Below are 21,946 nucleotides of genomic sequence, written 5' to 3'. Positions count from 1 at the left end.
TGCAGTAGGACGGATTAAAAAACTTCTAGAAGGGAAATGAAGCCTCACGCTTCAGGGCTTAAACCAGCTTCTGACTGATGAGGTTAGGAGGAAAACTTCCTGTGGGCAGGTCTCTCCACTTCATGGGTCTCAAGCATTTGGCACTGGCCACTATTGGACTTGAGGAGCCGTGGGTCTGAGCTGGCAGTTCCGCCGTTTCTCTATTCACACGTACTGTCAGCTATGCAGATGATCACATGAGATTAACGTTGCTGTTTTCCTTCTAGATTCGATGTATGCTGAACATCTGGGGTGTGATTCTCTATTTGCGATTGCCCTGGATCACTGCACAGGCAGGAATTGGTAGGTGCATCTCCATTCTCCATAGTTACCAGCAACAATTATATTTGATAGAATTTGTCTCATTGGAAGCCCTGACAGAGTGGTTGGCACTATTCAAGACACAATGAAAATAGTCCCTCACTTCCACGATATCCTTGGGCCCAATTTTTAAAAGTGTTCAGGGGGTGCTGTGCCCCCATTGCAAAGCCTAACTGATTTAGGAGCCTAAATCTCATTTTCTAAAGTTATTTAGGCACTTAGGAGCCCAAATCCCATTGACTGAGAGATTTAGTTCCTAAATCTTTTTTGAAAATAAGACATAGGCTCCTAAATCTGTTAGTTGTTGCAACACTTAGCTCAGCAACACTTAAATACCTTTAAAAATCTGGGCTTTGGTGTCTATGGGCCAGCAATGGAGAAGATGGGATAGGGATATAGACACTGGCAGATGCAATATAGAAATTGGGCTCAGAAGAGGACATGGTCCCTTATAGACATCCTGGAAGAAGTGGGTTGAGGGGAAGGATGACTTTATGGATCAATGTACAGGGTGCCAAGGAAAAGGGTCAGAGACGGTGGTATTGCTTTCTTCACCAGGCAACAAAGTGAAACTAATTCCTCTTCTCTGCAGCGCTCACATGGCTGATTATCTTTATGTCTGTGACGGTGACAAGCATCACAGGCTTGTCCATCTCTGCCATCTCCACCAACGGCAAAGTGAAATCAGGTAGTGCTTGGCTCCCATTTTCCTTCTGAGGGACTCCCGCTCCCGCCGAGTCCCTCGCATTCTGGTACTTTACATGCTGGGCTTGGATACAGCTCTGGTAAATGCCACTGAAAAGAGAGATGAAAAAGACCCCTTAGGCTATGTAATGTCCCCCTCGTCTCTCTGCCCAGTATGGGACTATTCCCTATATAGTGCTTGATGCATCTCAAGAAAGTCTGGGGGCTCTGCTTACCAAAAGATCACGAGCTTCCAGTAGGACGGTGGGCAAAATACCTGGATCTATTAATAGGGGAGTATTGAGCAGGATCAGGGAGTAGATATTACCTCTGCATGCATCAGAGAGGAGACCACTGCTGGAATACGGTGTCCGGTTTTGGTGTCCATACTTTCAAAAAGATGTTAAAAAACTGGAGAGGGTTCAGAGAAGAGCTTCAAGAATTCATTTGTGGGCTGCAAAACATGCCTTGTAGTGAGAGTCTTAAGGAGCTCAATCTAATTAGCTTATCAAAGAGGAGGTGAGAAGGTGATTTAATCATGGCTTATAAGTACTTACAGGGGAGAAGATATCTCCCCTGTAGCTCAAACTGGAAATAAGATGCCACTTTTCAACAGCGATGGTGACTAACCGTTAGAGCAGCTCACCAAGAGATGTGGTGGATTCTCCATCACTTGGAATCTTTAAGGCTTAAATCTCTGGGCTGCCATCTCCTCAAGCAACCTCCTCCATCTCTTCTGCTTCCGGGCCCACTCTGGCAGGAGAGAGAGCAGCTCGGCAAGGACATTCACATGACTTGTAGTGGAGTCTCTGGCCAAGGGGGGCAGTCCAGGGTGAAACTGAAATATGAAATCTCTGACGTGTTAAATAAAGGTTCAGTCTGTTTTTGTCTTATCAACACCTAGTTCCCTCATGCCAATTTCTCCAGGGTTTGCTCTTGTCTAGTTCTAACTCTCCCTTCAAACTCTTCCTTCTCCTAGGCAGGGATTCTTTAGGAGCACAAAAACAACCAGGAGTCTGGTGGCACCTTAAAGACTAACAGATTTATTTGGGTATAAGCTTTCGTGGGTAAAAAACCCCCACTTCTCCAGTGGCATCTGAAGAAATGGGTTTTTTACCCACGAAATCTTATGCCCAAATAAATCTGTTAGTCTTTAGGGTGCTACCGGACTCCTTGTTGTTTTTGTGGATACAGACTAACATGGTTACCCCCTGATTTAGGAGCACACAATTAATGCTTTTTTAATTAGAGATGGGTCTGACCCAAAACCCCAGATCCAGACTTGCCTGAACTTTGATGTTCAGATCCTGATAAATGGCCTTGTAAAATGTTGAGCCTTTTCTCCTATCTCCCTGTGCCATTGTCACTCACCATACATACAGTGCATGTATGTAGGTAGGCATCTGCAACACAGGTCATAGTGTCCTACTTGTCATTAGTTTGTGAGGAGGACAAAAAATCATTAAGGGCATGATTTGGTTCCTGAATAGCTGTGATCACCTCAGGTACTGCAATGTTGATCCTGCATGTGAAGTATTTAAACAATGGAGTGTTTCTGGCATGTGTTAGGTGGGACGTATTTCCTTATCTCAAGAAGCCTTGGTCCAGAGCTGGGTGGTTCCATCGGTCTCATATTTGCCTTTGCGAATGCCGTGGCGGTGGCCATGCACACGGTGGGATTTGCGGAAACTGTGCGCGATCTGCTCCAGGTAAGGAATCAGAGTTGTTTCATGGTGCCTCTCCCTGCCCCCCGATCTCATCCGCAAGGACTTGTCCCATGTCAACATTTAAGTCCTTCTTAAAGGCCAACTTCTGCCATGCTGCCAACAGTGAATCTAGTTGTACAAAAAAATCTGTATTTGTTCTTCCTCTTTCCCCTCAACTTGTCTGTCATTAAACTTTTTGCTCTTTACATGCCATTGCGAGTGCATTAATTACAAGCAAATTAATAATCAATAGTTGACCCGTGATTGGTAATTAATCACTTATAGCCACTGATTAGTTATCAATACTCAAATCAATAACCAACAATGAATAATCAACAGCAATCAATAACCATGGAAATCATGCTCGTTAGAGATGACACTGACCTAGTCGCGTTTCCACTCCACATGTTTGCCAGTTCAGGCTTGTTCCATACAGCCTGCTCCTGCCTGGTTTGAAACTGGAAATTGTTTCTTTTAATTATTAATTTGTTTTAAAGATCATTTTAAAGCTGTTTAGTTAGGAAGTATAAATAACTTTACAGATCCATACCTTAAACACACCCCAAATTACATAGACCCATCCATTCCCGCAGTGCCCCGTGGAGCTTTGGTAAGACACAGCCCCGGCATTGAAGAACTCAGTCAATAGTACGGCCATAATGTTTTAATGTAAAATAAAAGTCTAGAAAAATGCCTGGCAGACCAGATTTAAGGTAACCGCCAACTGAAATGACTTAGCTGGTTGAATGTTGGTGCAAAAGAATGATGGGTTTATAGGCCCCTTTGTTCTCTATTGGTTTTTAATAAGAAGAGGAATTTAAAAGTACATAAAGACAGAGGGAAGTGAAGGAATCGGATGCTGTCTGTATGGTTAGGGTCAACTCTGCCATCAGCTTCCTGAACTGCAGACTGCTGACTTGGGCTTCCTTTCCCAGGAACATAACTCGCCCATTGTAGACCCCACAAATGACATCCGCATCATCGGGGTCATCACGGTGACGGTGCTACTTGGGATTTCCTTGGCCGGAATGGAATGGGAAGCAAAGGTAACGGTCTCAATTGTTAGGATGAACCTAGGAATTTCCATAGCACAACACATCCATGGTCCAGCTAGCCCAGTATCCTGCCTCCAACAGCAGCCAATGCCAGTTGCTTCAGGGAATAGTGGAGCCAAACCCTTCCTCCAATAATGCACCTAACTGCAAGGTTCTTACCACCAGGAAAATTCTTCCTGACCCTTCCTGATGACTGGTTTTTGCCCTGCAGCATAAGCATTGTCAGCCCAGATATAACTTTCTTCTGACTGTTGAAAGTGTGGAATCTGTTCTCATTCATACGAATATCCAAATCTCTCTTGAGTCTTATCACCGCGTTTGCCTCAGTGCTGTCCTTTGTCTGGTTCATTTGTTCAGATGCTGCTGTTTGCCTCCTTTGACTAGCCACAAAAGTCTGCTGGCCAAGGAACAGACAAACACAGACTCAAGGTTCATGCTGCATCTTGTATTACAGGTCTAGCCAGAACTGATGCTTAGCTCAGCCTGTTAGGTTGGTTGAGATCCATCTGTCCCCAAGTTTAGGAGGGGCGGGAAGCGTGGTACGGGGAAGAGGTTGGGTTGCTCCTTTTCACCAACTAGCATCAGGGTATAAGCAGCATTGCAGCTTGGGAGGAATGCACAGGCTACTTACCCTGACCTACTAGTCACAAGGGCAGAATGTTGCTCCAGAGGGGCCTGTTTGCAGCTTCACAGTTGCCTGCCTGTACTCTTCACTCCACCCCCTTGTACAGCGTTTGCAGCAGGTACTCAGCCAGCAGATTGTTCAGCTGGATTCTTTTGGTTCTCTCAGGCACAGGTGCTGTTCTTCATAGTCATCATGATTTCCTTCTTAAATTACGTAGTGGGGACGGTGATTCCAGCCTCCGAGGAGAAGCAGGCAAAAGGTTTCTTCAGTTACCGAGGTAGGTTCCAGCGGTGGTGAGAGGCAGGAGTTTGGGGGGAACTCTTACTAATTCTCATGGATGGCTGGGAGAGCCGGCGTGAATGACTGAGGATTGCAGGTAAGCAAACAAACAGTGAAAAAGGAAGACAAACGCATCCCCTAATGGAAGAGGAAGGATGGTTCAGTGGTTAGGGAAGCAGCCTGGGACTGGGAAGGCTCAGGTTCAAATTCTTGCTCGGCATCAGACTTCCTGTGTGATCTCATGCAACTTGTCTCTGTGCCTCAATCCCCACCTGTACAATGGGGGGTTGCGAGGACAAAGACATTAAAAGATTGTGAGGCATTTGGGTACTAAGGTGGTGGGGGGCAGATAAGCATATAAACTGGCTAGAATGTATTTTCAGTCAGTTTACTGTGTCAGCTGGAGTTTAGTTCTAAGGATTATGGTGGAACAGGAACAAGATCACAGTTAAGGTTGCACCAGAGTTTTCTGTTCCACAGGACTCTTAATTATGATAATGTGCGAGTAAATGTTCTCCAGTACATGTCACAAAACGAGGACGTCTTGGTGCTCGGAGATCTCACCATAATCTCCGCTGTTCCATCTCAGTGGAGAGGGCCTGGTTAGTTTTGTGTGGATTATGTGGCTTTTGGATTATAGAATCATAGAAGATTGGGGCTGGAAGAGATCTCAGGAGGTCATCTAGTCCAACCCCCTGCTCAAAGCAGGACCAACACCAACTAAATCATCCCAGCCAGGGCTTTGTTCTACTGTACTAGCATGATTATGGTTTATTTACAAATGTAGATGAATGCTCTAGTACAGTGCTGAACTGAACATTTCCATATGGTCACTTCGTTCTCAACGTCCTGGCGGTTAGTGGATAGTAGGGCAGCATGTAACAGAAATGTATCCCGTTCCGCTCTGTTACGTGCCTGCAAGGAAAACAGCCTCTCGTGTTAAGCGCCCGCTCTGGCCTGCTTGTTTGGAGTAAGAGCGGTGTGCAGGGCCGCCCAGAGGATTCCGGGGCCTGGGGCAGAATAAGGCTTCCAGGGAGACAATGGCACTTTCCTGATTGTTCTGCTGAACGTTTGCAAGATGCTGGAGGCCCCTAAGGATCTACATCCAGGGGCAGAGAGGTGAATGCTCTTGCAGTGTGTCTGAGATGGACCAGGCCCGTGTGGCAGGGGACCCAGCCCAGTACGTGTTTCAGCCCGGGACTGTGCAAACCACTTCGGACCCTCATTCTGAGTGAAGAGTGGGAGACCACTGGGACCCTAGACTGCCTCATTTTCATAGGTGCTCAGCATCCACAGATCCCATTGATTTCACTCCCGGGGATAAAATATGCTGGCGTTTGTCTTAATTACCATTTGCTCTTTGACATAAGAAGGATCAAAATGAATCGGCCGAACGTGGCTATTTGTTGCTGTCACACAGAAGACCCATTTATTGCCAGGGAAAGGGCTTGTCACTGAGAGAGCTCGATGGATCAATGAATGTAACCGTCGTGATAATTAAGGCTGCGATGAAATGCTTCTCTTCCATTTAGTGAGTTACTCCATTCCTGCTGGAATCATTCTAATCCCCTGGAGCAAAAGCTCCAGACAGGCAGTGGCTGCACAATTTTTTAGACCTAGAAGCATCTTTAATTTGGATTCCGCCCTGTCCACATTAAGGCCCGACCCTATAACAGATTGAGGGGTAAAAATAGCAAACAAGAAGTTAGCTCATGACGCTTCCTTTCCTAGCCCTCCTTAGACTTTGTGTCGTCTGTGTAGACCTTGATTTCACAATCCGATTGGCATGGGCAGATCCATACACCTGAGCAGGAACCCAGGCCCAAATTTGTAACGGTCTTTAGGCACTTTTGAAAATGGAATGTAATCCTCTAAATCACTTAGGCCTTGCTTTTAAATACCTTTCAAAAACTGGACACGTGTAGGCAAACCCACTGATCTGCTTGCAAAATCAGAGTCTTAGACTGTAAACGCTGATCTAACTTTATGACAAGAAAGCACCTAGCACGTTTTAGGGTGCCGTATAAATAACAATAGAACGCTGCAAGGTCGCCTCTCAATAGTGGTTTGAAACACTGCAGCTACTGTTTCATCCATTGCCTTTAAAATGAAAGAAACGTGATTAAAATGATCCAGTAGATTGGAATTGATAGAAAAATATTTTTCTCCTCCAGCTGATATTTTTGCTCAGAACTTTGTGCCAAATTGGCGCGGACCAGATGGCACCTTCTTTGGTTTGTTTTCCATTTTCTTTCCATCAGCGACTGGCATCTTGGCTGGAGCCAACATTTCAGGTGATTTGAAGGTAGGTTTTTACCACTCCTGGCCAATACAGCATCACAAGGGCAAGCGGCACAGGTTGTGTGCTATAGGCAGGAATGAAGTTGTGTTAATCAAGCTCTGTGTGTCAGAAACGGCAAACTCCAGAGTCGGCAAAACTTCCTTGATTGGCTTTTGATTTTGTAAATCCAAGAGCAGGCCTGGTTTGGATCCAGGTCCCGCTTTACTTGGATAAGTTTTTGGTCTATCTCTGTTTTAGAGCTGGCCAAAATATTTGTATTTTCAAAACATTTTTATCCAAATTTTGAAAGAAGAGTAAAAATAATTTTAAAAAAATCACAAATGTTTTATTCGGTTTTTGAGCGGCGATGGAACTGGTTGACGTTTTTAAAATTTTAACACAGAATTCCAAGAAATGTTCATGGCTATATATGTTTTACTGCATTTCCAACTAACTCTACTCAATAGGTTCTTAGGTCTTGATCCTGCTCTGTATGGGTGGCACCTATCACCCATGTAGACGCTCAGTTACATTAGCTCAGGGGTCCGATGCCCAAAGGTTCTTGCAGGATTGAGGCATTAGATTGCAGAATGGTGGATGCACTACAAGACTCTGCATAGAACAGAATAGAATTGAATTAATACTGGGCTACCTACATTTATTGCACAGGGACGGTTGATCTGATTTGGATAAATCAGTTGTCCAAGCAATAAACTGAACTATGTTTGAGGTTAGAGAAAGTTTGGTAAGCTTTGTTTCTTCATTCCACAGGACTCTGCCCTTCCTGCCTGGGGCATGAGTGCCAAAATCATGTGAGGAAGACCATTCTTGCAGAAGTGTTGAGCTAGTTGCAGATTAGAAATGATTGGAAATCTCTCCCAAGAGCTTGGGCTTAGGAGAGTCCCAGCTTGTTTTGCATCCCAAAGAAATGTCAGATAGTTTGTCTATAAGCATCCAAATCGAATCAGTTATAGATGGGCCCAACGTGCGGATTTGGACTGGGCACGCCAAACACTCCGGAGTTCTGAAGGTGTTTGGATCCAAGGGTTTGGGTTGCATGATACATGGAATCCCAGCCCTTCTTAAAGAGGAGGTGCTTATTAAAGACAAGAGCAACAAACTATAGACACAAACTGGCTTCTGCACAGCCCAACTCCCAACTTAGTCTTCCTTATTCACCAGGGACCACACCCTCCCTTGTAATGACATGTTTATAAAGTTCAAATTTAGGGCCATTTCTGGCACCTTGGATCCTTATGAGGTTTGTCCAGCCTGGCAGCTGTTTAGTTGATTTTATAGCTCCTATCTTGTCCCTGAGGTTTTACCTTACTTTAAACCTTAGTTCCTCCTGTACCACTGACACATTGGGCCGTCCAGTTCCTCTGTTGATCAGAGTCACTCGCTAGTTGTGATAGTTCTTCCCAGATGAGGCCAGTGCATACGCTATCCTCTGTCACTGTCACTTTAAGTAGATTAAAACAACATTCAGTGGGACACACTCTGAGATTTCCAACACACCAGCCCATCAATCCCAGTTCACCTCCAAACATCTAGCACCAAAAGTGAGCTTTGCAGAGTGCCCAGCAGGTTAAGAAATCCAGACTCTGGACAGTGCAAGTATCAGGTTAAAAGATGTCCTCGGTTTTTGAGTATCTCGGAGTGTTTTCTCTTCTTTATAGCTACAAAAATGAAAGGTAATTTTGTGGTGCCTATAGAATGCTGCTGTGTAACTCTGTGGTTCCCTTGCTTAGGATCCAGCTGTAGCCATTCCCAAAGGCACTCTGATGGCTATATTCTGGACTACAATATCCTATCTGGCTATTTCTGCTACAATTGGTAAGTAACATGCATAGTCTTAATCAATGGAGGTGGTGAGGAAGTGACATATGATGAAATGTCCTTGGTTAATTAAATGCTTTCATGTTCATTAGGGACGGGGAAATTCTCAGTTATCAGGAATCCTGAGACACAGAGCACTTTGATTCAGTCTGGCTCAGATATCCATTCTGATTCTGGGTACCAGCAGGGGTGCAGAGTAGAGGGGATTTAAGCAGTCAAAAAACAGACTAATAAAATTATAGTTTGATTTTTTTTAAAAATCTCATGATTTTTTGAGATCTGACTCAGGAATTTTGACCTCTTGAGGTTGGCAACACTGCAAGTGTCTCCAAAGAATTCAGCCCAGGTTTGACACCAGGCCCAATATGTACTATCTACGGTACAGGACCTTGGGAACTTTAGTTAGTGCTGGGTGGATGCCTGTGCAGCGTGGACATGTCTGATACAGCTGAAAGTTACTTTAAAAACAAAACAAGCTAATTCCAGGAGCAGCCAGAAACTTGGGACACTGGGCAAAATGAATGAGCAGTCTGTGATAGCCACCATCTTGCTTGGCACAGTGGAGACTGGAGGTCGCTGGTTCAGTGGGGAAAGCATAAGCGACTACAGCTTGAGCTAAAGCTCTCTAGATGGGGACTGTGACAGACTTATCTCCTCTGTGGGTCAGGCACCTGTAAGACACACTCCATAGTGGGTTACAATTACATGGGGGCCTTTATTAAAGCACATCTGGGCATCATGCATTGTATTGGAAAAGACAGATGGGAAGTGAATGGGAGCTGTTCCCTCCTAGGTGCTTGTGTGGTCCGTGATGCCTCTGGGAGCCTGAATGACTCCATTCCCGTTGGCTCTCCGGGCTGTGAAGGACTTGCTTGTGACTATGGCTGGAACTTCACGGAGTGTGCTCAGAAGCAGAGCTGTCACTATGGACTCAGCAATTATTACCAGGTACTCTCACTCTGGTGCTCTCAGCAGCACAGCTTAGAAGGCTCAAACTGGGTTGGTCACTTTGGCCTGGGTGCGGGAAACCATAAGATATCCATGAATGATCTAGAGGGTGGCATGGACTGCACCCTCAGCAAGTTTGCAGATGACACTAAACTGGGAGGAGTGGTAGATATGCTGGAGGGAAGGGATAGGATACAGAGGGACCTAGACAAATTAGAGGATTGGGCCAAAAGAAATATGATGCGGTTCAACAAGGACAAGTGCAGAGTCCTGCACTTAGGACGGAAGAATCCCATGCACTGCTACAAACTAGGGACCAAATGGCTGGGCAGCAGTTCTGCAGAAAAGGACCTAGGGGTTACAGTGGACGAGAAGCTGGATATGAGTCAACAGTGTGCCCTTGTTGCCAAGAAGGCTAATGGCTTTTTGGGCTGTATAAGTAGGGGCATTGCCAGCAGATCAAGGGATGTGATCATTCCCCTCTATTCGGCATTGGTGAGGCCTCATCTGGAGTACTGTATCCAGTTTTGGGCCCCACACTACAAGAAGGATGTGGACAAATTGGAAAGAGTCCAGCGGAGGGCAACAAAAATGATTAGGGGGCTGGAGCACATGACTTATGAGGAGAGGCTGAGAGAACTGGGATTATTTAGTCTGCAGAAGAGAAGAGAGAGGGGGGATTTGATAGCTGCTTTCAACTACCTGAAAGGGGGTTCCAAAGAGGATGGATCTAGATTGTTGTCAGTGGTACCTGATGACAGAACAAGGAGTAATGGTCTCAAGTTGCATTGGGGGAGGTTTAGGTTGGAAATTAAGAAAAACTTTTTCACTCGGAGGGTGGTGAAGAACTGGAATGGGTTACCTAGGGAGGTGGTGGAATCTCCTTCCTTAGAGGTTTTTAAGGTCAGGCTTGACAAAGCCCAGGCTGGGATGATTTAGTTGGGTTTGGTCCTGCTTTGAGCAGGGGGTTGGACTAGATGACCTCCTGAGGTCCCTTTCAAACCTGAGATTCTATGATTCTATGAATGCAGCCAGTAGCCACTGAGGGTGATAGGACAGTTGCCTGAATTGCTGCTTTCTCTCTTTTAAAAAAGTAACTTGCAACAAATGAGGAAAGAGTCTTACAGGTAACGGGCTCTTTATCCATGCCACCCTGATTCATTCCCAGAGCATCCTGTGACATGAATGAGGTGGGGCCCTGTGGCGGAAAAATAGCATGTGACCATGTAATTAACGACTGTATTATAATGAATACGCACTAGAGGGCTGAGTTAAGGTTGCACAGGCAGCCTGAGTACTGGCACTTCCTACCTTCTGAGTGCTTGACTTTGCAATCTTAATAAGGTTCTTTTGGCGTAGGGTGTTTTTGGCTGTAATAAGCTGTGCTCTGAGGAGCTCCTTGTGGTGGCTGTCAGAGTCTGAAGCTTCCAGGGGGAGGAGCCCAGGCTGTAAGATCACTCCAGCATCACCCTCGCCTGTCTCCTCCTGTTTTTTCTGTAGAGTATGAGCATGGTATCTGGATTTGCCCCCCTGATCACGGCTGGAATCTTCGGGGCCACCCTCTCTTCTGCTTTGGCCTGCCTGGTCTCAGCACCCAAAGTCTTCCAGGTGAGATGGTGGCATGCTCAGGGGACCACGAAAACATCTGCAGTGTTGTCTTTCATGTATACAGTAAACACAAGTCCACGGCATTTCAGAGTCATAATTACAGGCTGAGTGTCCACCACGCGTAGGCACTGTGAGTTCTATAACAAGCTGAATAACCACCGTGGTTGGGCCTCACAATGCATCACTGGTAGGGTGACCAGATAGCAACCGTGAAAAAACGGGACGGGGGTGGGGGGCAATAGCACCTATATAAGGAAAAGTCCCCCAAAACAGGACTGTCCCTACAAAAACAGGACATCTGGTCACCCTAATCACTGGGAATTACCAGCTTTCTGGACAGATTCTTTAGTCTGATACTCTTGATGCTTCTGGGGTTTTTGCCTGGAGCTTTGTTCCACCTGATCCCATCATGCAGTGCAGCCCACAAGCTGGGGGATATGCACATTTCTACTTTTTCATGCTGGCCCCTTGGCTTTGCTCTACATGGCTAATCCTAATGGGACAGATTCTGTCCTGTCACTCCCATGCAGCTTCTTACCTTTCAGTGGGCTTGCAAGAGTATCAAGGAGGCAGAATATGGCCCATTGCTTTTGTTCGTTTTATGAATTAAGATAATTAAGGCAACATCCCCTGACCTTTCCATAGTGCCATCCGAGGTGGCGATACCCCATCAGGTAGGATTGCTACCACTGATCCTGCGATGCAAGTCAGAGTTATTACACTTAGCCTTTCCAAAGTGAAGGGGACCTGATAGTAGGAACGGGCAAACTGGTTCTAAAAATATATCAGCCAAATTCTGTTCTCACACTGTTGTAAATCTGGAGTAAGTCCACTCAAGAACCAGGCTCTACGCTGAGCCGGTGAAAGTGCTTGGAACTGAATCATGCGTCCGTCGACCCTCGCTCTCAGCTCTAACCACTAGCCCGCAGTGCCTGTCAAGTCTAGATGACATCTCTTTCCCTCCACAGTGCCTGTGCAAGGACCAGCTCTACCCTCTGATCGGCTTCTTTGGGAAGGGCTATGGGAAGAACGAGGAGCCGATCAGGGGTTACATGCTGACTTACATCATAGCAGTGGGGTTCGTTCTTATCGGTAAGTGCCTCGGATTTAATAGGCTGCCAGCTCCAGGAGGTAGTTTTCTCTCCTTTTTTTCTACAGGCTGATTAATGATCAGTGTGGTGCCAGGTGGCTGTTTCTTTGTCAAACCAAATTCCTGCCTTTGTTAACTTCTTCCACCGTGGTATGAAAAATGGCTGCAGGTTTCCTACACGCAGGAGGCCAGAAGAGAAAATTATATTATTCCAAAGGATGAGCGCCAGGTAGATTGTGAGAGACTAATTCTGCCCTCACTTACACACTTGGCTAGTCTGGAGCAGAGTTACTCCATATTTACGCCCAGGACAGGGGAGATCGGGCCCAGAGTTTGTTCCAGGAAGGTAAGAAATAAATCAAATCTAAGTGAGTTCTGTCGTTCGCTCAGCAAGAAGATTCCGACGGCTACTTCTCCAGTTGCACTGAAACCTGAACAGCCAAATTGGTGCTGAGCATCATTCCCTCCCACAGAGCTCAGCAGGGCACTAAACCACTAAGCCACTGCTGCTTTTTTAACTGGCGTTTGATCTTGATGGAAGGGGCTAATCCTTCCCCAGGTGCATTCTAATATTAGGGGGAGAGTCCTTCCATAACACACACAGGGAAAGAGAGAGCAGGACATAGAACCCATATCCAATAGCTCTTTGATATCATGTTGATAGACATCTTGGAAATCTCTATGAGAGCTGGATAGGGTGACCAGATGTCCCGATATTTAACCCTTTGTCCCGCGTTCTGATCAATGTATGATTGGGACGCCATTTGTCCCGATATTCAGGTAAGGAGGCGAGCGGGAGGGAGGCTCCAACTCTGTGGTGCTCCAGGGTTGGAGCACCCATGGGGAAAAATTGCAGCCAAGCTCCCCCCTCCTCACCTCCTTCTCCCTCCCCCGCTCCGCAGCGCTTCCCGCTGCCTACCAGCTGTTTGGCGGCGCTTAGCGCTTTCTAGGAGGGAGAGGGAAGAGCGGGGATGCGGCACACTCAGGGGAGGAGGTGGAGAAGAGGCAGGGCGGGGCAGGCCTTGGGGAAGGAGGTGGAATGGGGGCAAAGTAAAGGTGGATGCTTGGGTGGGAAGAGGCAGGGAGTGGGCGAGCACCCACCCGGCAGAGGGGAAGTCGATGCCATAGGGGTGAGTGGCGGGTGGGTGGGCAGGGGGGGGTGAGTAGGCGAGCAACGGGTGGGGGACTGAGGAGGGATGCAGCAAGTCAGCAGGGGGCAGGGAGATGAGGAAGGGCACGGTGGGGGGGCCGAGCAGGGAGGGAGCAGGTCCTGGGGCAGAGTGGGGGCGAAGCCTGGGAGTTGGACTGTGGGCAGGGCTGTCAGCACCCCAATGTGTCCTGATATTTTAGTGTTGTGATCTGGTCACCCTATAGCTGGAACAATCAGCCAGGGCTTTTGGTTTCTTCTTGATTTTCACCTCTCTCCCATTCTCAGAGGCTGAAGTTGGCCGGGGTGTAGCAAATGCACTAATGAGCCCTCCCTCTCTTTCCCGTCCCTGTAGCTGAATTGAACACTATCGCCCCAATCATCTCCAACTTCTTCCTGTGCTCGTACGCACTCATCAATTTCAGCTGTTTCCACGCCTCCATCACCAACTCGCCGGGTGAGTGATCGTTACGCTGGTGCTCGGTAGCTACACCCGTCTCGTTGGCTGGGAGGTAGTGTCAGGGGTCTCTGAGCTTTACAAGGCTGGAGGGTCACTCTCTCCAGCAGGGTAAGGTGTGAGACCTCGCCCAGTGGTTTCATAAGTAAGAAGCTCTTTGAGCTGAACAAGGCGATATGCTTGGAGGATCCATAGTGATTAGGAGATGGGGAGTATCTTCAATTCCAAAATCAGAGCATCTCTGGGTGGGGGTGGTTGGGTACCGGTGTCTGCTCCTACTCTGAGGGATGTCAGGTTCTTTCTCCACCCCTGCCTTTGTCTCTCAGGGTTACAAAGAAAGCATGAGCCACTGATATAGGCACCAGCCTAGGACTTGGGAGATGTGGGGTCACTTCCCTACTCTGCCACATACTTTCCACGTGACCTTGGGCCAGTCACTTAGCCTCGATGTGCCTCATCTGTACAGTGGGCATAACTGCCTTGCCTCCCGGGGTATGGTGAGGATAAACCCATTAAAGGTTGTGAGGTGCTCAGGGGCGGTGGTGATGGAGGCCAGACAAATACCTAAGATCGATAGGGTGCCTCTGTTCTACTCTCTCTCCTCAGAGGCTGAAGGACCCCTCCCCCAGGTGTGAGGGAAGAATTTGGCTGCGTGAGTGATGAACGTATTTTTGTGTCATGTCCACGCAGGATGGAGACCATCCTTTAGGTATTACAGCAAGTGGGCTGCGCTCTTCGGTGCCATCATCTCTGTCGTGATCATGTTTCTGTTGACCTGGTGGGCAGCCCTGATAGCCATTGGCATCATTGTCTTCTTACTGGGATACGTGCTCTACAAAAAGCCTGGTGAGTAACGGGGGCTCCTCGTTCTTAAGCAGACAGTGGCGCTGGTGAAAATGCCAGGCTGAGGGATCTGAAGTTATTGGTCTCGGAGCAGGGCAGCATCAGTGCAAGATTCCGCCACACTCTCTCCTGCCAACGTGCCCTGCAAGGTCTGCCCGCAAGGCAATCAGCTGGGAGAGAGATTTCTGTGATGCAGCCAAGCCTGCAGTAGTAACTGAACCCAAACCCGCCAACTAAACAAACCATCGTGTGCACAGCCAGGCTCTCTGGAGCAACCCTACAATAACAAAGCAGCACGTGCCTGTGCCCAGTGCGTTGCCAGCATCGCTCCTATTTCTGTTTGTAAACGGTCTAATACGTTCCGAATGCTTGTTCCTCTCCAGAAGTGAACTGGGGCTCGTCTGTGCAGGCAGGTTCGTACAACTTGGCCCTGAACTATTCCGTGGGACTCAACGAAGTCAACGAGCACATTAAGAACTACAGGCAAGTAACAGTGCTGTGTGGAGGATGATGGCAAGGGAACATTACCCTCATCCCCAAACACAGAAGGGGCCCGTGTATTTGAATCAGTCCCCCATGTTCCCCTCAAAGGCATAACCAGCCAACTGAACCCCAAAGGAGACTCAACTGAGCTTGAGTAAATTTGTTTAAATTTCTGCTCCTCTCTGCACCTCTGGGTTGCAGCCAGGGCTGGAAGAATGTCAGAGAAGGAGAGTTTTCATGGTTTTTTCCACCCAGCTAGACCCAGGAAGTCCTTGCAAGGAAGCCTGAGATCTCCAGCCCAGTTGTGTACTTCCTGGAGGATCTGATAGTTTGGTAGTGAAGGACCCAAGCACCCAAAAGATACTGCTTAGATTGGGTGGGTGCCATTAGCAGTACAGGGGCGTAGTGATCAAATTCCTACCAGAAGATCTCAGCAGTGACTTCTTTTCTGTAAGTCACCAGCCATCTTTTCTTCCTCCTCTCCAGACCCCAGTGCCTGGTGTTAACAGGCCCTCCCAACTTCCGCCCAGCCCTGGTGGATTTTGTGGGCACGTTCACCAAAAACCTCAGCTTGATGATTTGCGGGAATGTGTTGATAGTAAGTATTCTCGGTTCAGCTGCTCTCCGTAAGAGCACAAGGTGGGGTAGGATGCAGGTATCTACGCCAACCCTAATCTGGGCATCTGTTCACTGCCAATACCAAAGGAGCAAGCTGTGGGATATACTCCCTGGAAGGGCCCTGAAAAATAAATGCATGGGGCTGACTCTCCCAGTCCTTATGTACCCCATGCAAACGGCGGGTCTTTGTTTCCCTCTGGTGGCAAGGTCACCTAAGAGGGTCATGAGGCTGATATTGTCTCCAGCTAAGGAGCTTAGATCATGTGGTGGAGACGTACGTTTTCAGCTCTGAAGGTCCTGGGTTCAAACCTCATTAACGACCAAGGAGTTGGTTCAATTTGAGTTTTGCTGGAGTGAGGATTTCAGGATTTGGTGCCCTGACTTTTGAGGAGTTAGCACATAGCAGAACTTTGCAGGTTAGTAGTCTACCACTGCTGAGTGAACCAGCACCTACGCTGTCATACCCCTCTGTCACAATGCAGCTTGCAAAGCCCTCAACATGGTGCATGAGAGCTGGAGATAAAGCGTTCTTGGCTGAGGGGTTTGCTTCTGGCACAAGCTTCCTAAGGAAATTAGAGTAATCCAGAGTCGGGGCACCCTGAGGCCAAGATAAAGACCCAGAGCATACCAGCCTGATGACAAAAAACCAAAAATATTCTCCAGGCAAAGCCTCCTTTAACTAGGGAGAGAAACTCCATGAAGACCACTAGGAATCTCATCATGAAGATATCTGGAAGTCACTTACATACTGTGGTCTTCTTCTTTCATCTGGCTTAAAACCAGCACTGCTGGATATCCAAGTCTAGGTTAGTGAACCAATGGATTGGTTCAGGTGATGCGGAGTAGATGGCAGAGATCTCACCAGGATACGATGGTTTGGGATGCTGACTGAGGAGGTGTTCTGTAGTTTGAAGTCCATTTCTGCAGTCTCAGATAGGATTGTGTTTCAGTCTCCAAAAGCAGGTGCATCTGTCATGTGTTGTGGGAGGCAGCTAAAAATCGACCATATTTTCTATGGGAATGAAAAGCCACAGGGTTCTTTGGCTGGGTCCTTGATGAAGTGTTTGACTGGGATGTTGGCGTCCTTCCACCTTGTTCACTGTGGTGATGGATCATATAGAAGACTTGGAGGTAGATAGACAAGCCAGATTCTTTCTCATGTACCTGTGATTTAAAAATATATTTCTAGGCACTGTTAAATGACCAAAAAAAGTAAAGCCATTTCTGTTGGAAAGATCACAGGCTAATTAAGCAATATTGGTGACAGGCTACAACGTTGTCATGGGCTAATGGCCTCCTGCTGCAGATGAATTGCCAATGTGAAGATCAGGCATTGCTTTTGAAAGGGGACATTGATCAGAGGATAACAGTCTGTCCCAATGACTTCATTTCTTCCAGATCAAATGGCTGATGTAGATGTATTCATTTTTGCCTCAGGTGTAGCAGACTGACAGTTGCTCACACAGAGCCTGATCAATGGGAGCATAATCAGTACAAGATAATCTTGCAGTAAAGGCACCAAGATGAGGCTCTATTGTCAATTTCTGGCTGTGTGTGACCTTGGGCAAACCACTGAGGCTGGGATTTTCAAAGCTGGATGGGTACATGAATATGGATCTGTGCATATAGAAGTCCTTCTTTAAAAGCAACCAATGAAACCTGCATTCCAGGCCATATCATGAGGGCCTTTCACAGATTTTACCAGGTCCCGTGCCACGTAAAACTTCATTGGTATCAGTGCGATTTTGGCAGAGGCAGGACTGGATTCTGGTATCATTTAAAATTCACAGAAGTTTTGCCAGAGATTTCAGTGGGAGACAGAATCAGGACCTGAGTCAGGACTTCAGGATTGGCCCTATAAGATTGTCATTGGCTTACAATTATTTTTAACTTTATTTTAGACACAGACGCAGTGAGCCCTGTGGAGCCAATATTAATGTAAAGTGTGTGTGGCGTGGAGAACATGTATTCCAAATCACTCTGCAGTGTGATGAGGATTAAGGGAACTTTTGCATAATGGTGGCATGGAAAAAGTACAGCGAAGGGCAACAAAAATGACTAAGGGGATGGAACAGCTTCCATGTGAGGAGAGATTAAAAAGACTGTTCAGCTTGGGAACGAGGCGACTAAGGGGGATATGGCAGAGGTCTATAAAATCATGACTGGTGTGGAGAAAGTAAACAAGAACCACTTAACATAAGAACCAGAGATCACCCAGTGAAATTAATAAGCAGCAGGTTTAAAACAAACACAAGGAAGTGTTTCTTCATACAACGCACAGTCACCCTGTGGAACTCAATGCCAGGGGATGTTGTGCAGGCCAAAAGTATAACTGGGTTAAAAAAAAGAACTAGATATGATCATGGAGGATAGGTTCATCAATAGCTATTAGCCAAGATGGGCAGGGATGCAAGCCCATGATCTGGGTGTCCCTAGACCTGTGACTGCCAGAAGCTGGGCCTGGGTGGCAGGGTATGGATCACTCGATAAATTGCCTTATTATTTTCATTTCCTCTGAAGCATCTGGCACCAGCCACTGTCGGAAGACAGGATACTGGGCAAGATGGATCATCGGTCTGATCTAGTTGGCTGTTCTTATGTCATCCTACATTTCCAGGGTCTGGACCTCATATATAATTCAGGAGACTGCAGAAAATAGAGCAGCTTGGTCCAAAGTAAAGCATATTACTTTATGGGGATAAACTTAAAAGCACCAGCTAAAAATGGTTTGCATGTCGCAAACACGCTGAGCCTTAATGTTACTGTTGTGTCCTTTCCTCCCACGCAATAACAGGGACCATGCAAGCAGAAGATGTCAGAATCCAGGCTCACCTCCAACGGCCATACAAAGTGGCTGACCAAGAGAAAGATCAAAGCTTTCTATACGGACGTGGTAGCTGATGACTTGAGAAGTGGAGTCAAAACCCTTATGCAGGTAAAGCCCTAAACTGGATATTGAATCATGAAGGAACTGCAGTCCCTTGCTGTAAATCTTGCATTAAGGAATTCTTTAATGTTTCTTACAAGGGGCCTTCAACCTTTCCACTGAGACGAGGTCAGTATTGTTGGGGCCAGCGTGATTTGCTAAGGGATGGATTATGACTTGGAGTACATGCCTGTCCAAGGGAGTAAGAGGGAGTGAAAACTCCCCTGGTACCTCTTCATGGGCTTGCCACCACCCTTCACTCCATCGCTGGAGCAGGTGGGCAGGGAATGAGTGGACCCTTGGCTCCAACCCTCCTACTCACTGGCCAATGTGATAATTTGCTATTGACCTGTTCCACTGGCATATGATCCCCATCCCCCCTGGAGCAAGGAGGAGGAGTTAAGATTCAGAGGGGTGTCTCTGAGACGCAGTGCCTCCTGGGACTGCTCCTGGCATGATGCCATTTACACACTACTCCTTGCTCAGAACTGGCCCTAGAGGGCACCATCGAGCAGCTCATGGGTTATTGGACTTCTGGGCGTGTGATGATACCTTCAGATGAAATAAATGCATGTGTGGCGGGGATGTATCTATAGTCCTATTAACACTGAAAAACTATCTATTAACCAAGGCTTCCGGTCTTGGGAAGATGAAACCCAATATCCTGGTGATCGGGTACAAGAAGAAGTGGCAGACAGCTCACCCTAGGATGGTGGAGGAGTACACTGGAATCCTGCAGTAAGTTGATGGTAGCGTTGCTTGCTTAGTTTGCGCCAAACTAAACAGTAGAGAGTTCTGGGTGAACTGGGGGACGCTCAGGAAGGAATAAGGTGGTGTATAACTAGCCCACTCTCATGGCTATCCATCTTCGTGAATACACTGCAAAGTCTGAACCGGCAGCTTCCACTGGCTCCCAGTTTCATAGAATCATAGAATCTCAGGGTTTGAAGAGACCTCAGGAGGTCATCTAGTCCCACCCCCTGCTCAAAGCAGGACCAACCCCAACTAAATCATCCCAGCCAGGGCTTTGTCAAGCCTGACCTTAAAAACCTCTAAGGATGGAGATTCCACCACCTCCCTAGGGAACCCATTCCAGTGCTTCACCACCCTCCTAGTGAAATAAGGAGTGAAATTCCAGAGTTTAGCCTCTGGAAACTTAACAAGGCTGTTGCAGCCACTGGTCAGCAAGATGTGCATTGGTGGGTGTTCACGGCTACTACCAGTCTAGGGTGACCAGACAGCAAATGTGAAAAATCGGGATGGGGGTGGGGGTAATAGGAGCCGATATAAGGAAAAGACCCCAAAATCAGGACTGTCCCTATAAAATCGGGACATCTGGTCACCCTATACCAGTCTCTCACTGCAGAGGGGAAGGAGGGGCTTGAGGCTAAAGCAAGGGACTTGGGAGTCAGGAGGTCGGGATGGAGGTCTGGTTTATATTCCTGGCTTCCTGTGTGACCTCTGGGAAGTCATTCAGTCTCTCTGTGCCCCAGCTTCTCCTTCTGTAAAGGGGGCTAAGAACCTGTCCTGACCCTGAGTTGTGACTTCCTTTAGAGGGGCAAAGCATTATTACCGTGATTGTTTTTATTAGCATGTGTTAAATTACGTGGATTCCAACCATCACAGTTTAGCTGCACCTCAGATCTCTCGATTGCTCTGCCCATTACTGCATCCATACACTGACTCCATCTCTCCGGCTGCCTTGACCGCATCTGATAGACAAAGGCAATCCCAGTGATGCATTCGCTTTGGCTTTGCTCCAGTTAAGGGCTGACAAGTGTTTGCATCAGTAGCATGTCCAGGTGTGTGGGGAAAGAGCATCTGACCCGCTCTGTGCTCTGACCAATCCTGCCCACCCGCTCCATAGGTGGAGAGGACCCTGGATGCAGCAGAAAAATGACAATTCCGTTGCGTCAAGGGTGCCATGGAGCAGTGGTTTCTGGAAGCTCATTATGATCTGTGAAGATCCACAGGCCACACTTCCCCCCCACCACTTCCAGTGTGGAAGGGAAACACAACCACTGTGGTACTGGGGACTGTGCCTTTAAGGGCTGAGCTTCCCAGACAGAGTCTGGGTGGGGCACTGGGAAGCTCTTATTAGGCACAGCCAGTCAGGGCCGTCCCTACCTATATGCAAAGTACGCAGCTGTGTAGGGAACCAGAAAATTTGGGATGCCAAATTTCCTGGTGCCCTGTGCAGCTACGTGCTGCTCCAGCCCCTGCTCCGGCTCTTGCCCAGGGCCCCCGCCCCTGCTCCGCCCCAGCCCTACCCCCACTCCCCTGAGGAGTGCAGCAGGGCCAGGCCTGCATTCACCGGGCCCAGCTGCGCCACTGGTGAGTGGTCCTCCTGCCCCCCAAGCCCTCCCCTGCAGAGGCCTGGGGCCCCACACCAGTTCCCCCCACCCCACCCCGCTGCAGAGCTGCGTTGGGCCCCAGAATAGCTAGGGACGGTCCTGCAGCCAGTTGGAACTGGACACAAAATAAAGCAGAGCTGTTGCATTCACCTTAAGCACTGGGTGATCACTGAACCGCCTCCACCGCAGCCCTGAGACTGAAGTCAGTAGCTCTTACACCGTGCTGTGCTGGAGCAGGAAGGCTTCATTTCTCTGGCCTCTCTCTGAGACTCCTTAGGGTGTAGCCTGGCCACCTAGGATGTGTGCCGGGGGCAGGATTTGCTCCGCAGTAACCTCAGTTACAATGATCACACCAGTGCCCTTTGGTTAGCTTTTAAGGGCATTCCTCCCTGGAAGGGCTCAGAGGTCAGGTTCGTTGGGTGTCTTGTCTCCACCAGCGACCAATGTCAGATGGCCAGCGTACTGAGCTAAAGGGAGCCCCTCTGAGCCTGTCCCTGTGGTCCCATGGAATGCAAAGGATGTCAGTGCTAAGTACGCACTCTCTCTCTCATTCCAGTGATGCGTTTGACTTCAAGTATGGGATATGCTTAATGAGAATGAAGGAAGGGCTGAATGTTTCCAGAATGATGCAGGCTCACAGTAA

At 47.7% G+C, this 21,946-nt stretch overlaps 1 protein-coding gene across 1 annotated transcript in view; it reads left to right on the top strand.

The window, feature by feature from the left end:
- The window catches only part of SLC12A3 (solute carrier family 12 member 3), a 43,130-nt gene that overhangs the window by 5,958 nt on the left and 15,226 nt on the right, over positions 1 to 21,946 (top strand). The window contains exons 3-19 of the mRNA XM_044987873.1: positions 267 to 342; positions 953 to 1,048; positions 2,614 to 2,753; positions 3,686 to 3,796; positions 4,596 to 4,707; positions 6,884 to 7,014; positions 8,742 to 8,826; positions 9,623 to 9,777; positions 11,278 to 11,385; positions 12,354 to 12,477; positions 13,978 to 14,079; positions 14,770 to 14,925; positions 15,306 to 15,405; positions 15,892 to 16,003; positions 18,818 to 18,958; positions 19,581 to 19,687; positions 21,860 to 21,942. Of these exons, the coding sequence (XP_044843808.1) occupies positions 267 to 342; positions 953 to 1,048; positions 2,614 to 2,753; positions 3,686 to 3,796; positions 4,596 to 4,707; positions 6,884 to 7,014; positions 8,742 to 8,826; positions 9,623 to 9,777; positions 11,278 to 11,385; positions 12,354 to 12,477; positions 13,978 to 14,079; positions 14,770 to 14,925; positions 15,306 to 15,405; positions 15,892 to 16,003; positions 18,818 to 18,958; positions 19,581 to 19,687; positions 21,860 to 21,942 (1,939 nt within the window). The remainder of the gene's footprint in view (positions 1 to 266; positions 343 to 952; positions 1,049 to 2,613; positions 2,754 to 3,685; positions 3,797 to 4,595; positions 4,708 to 6,883; positions 7,015 to 8,741; positions 8,827 to 9,622; positions 9,778 to 11,277; positions 11,386 to 12,353; positions 12,478 to 13,977; positions 14,080 to 14,769; positions 14,926 to 15,305; positions 15,406 to 15,891; positions 16,004 to 18,817; positions 18,959 to 19,580; positions 19,688 to 21,859; positions 21,943 to 21,946) is intronic.

This window comes from Mauremys mutica, chromosome 14, assembly GCF_020497125.1.
Source record: "Mauremys mutica isolate MM-2020 ecotype Southern chromosome 14, ASM2049712v1, whole genome shotgun sequence".
NCBI lineage: Eukaryota > Metazoa > Chordata > Testudines > Geoemydidae > Mauremys > Mauremys mutica.
Note: the sequence above shows the minus strand (reverse complement) of the source record. Positions and strands in the feature narration are given on the sequence as shown.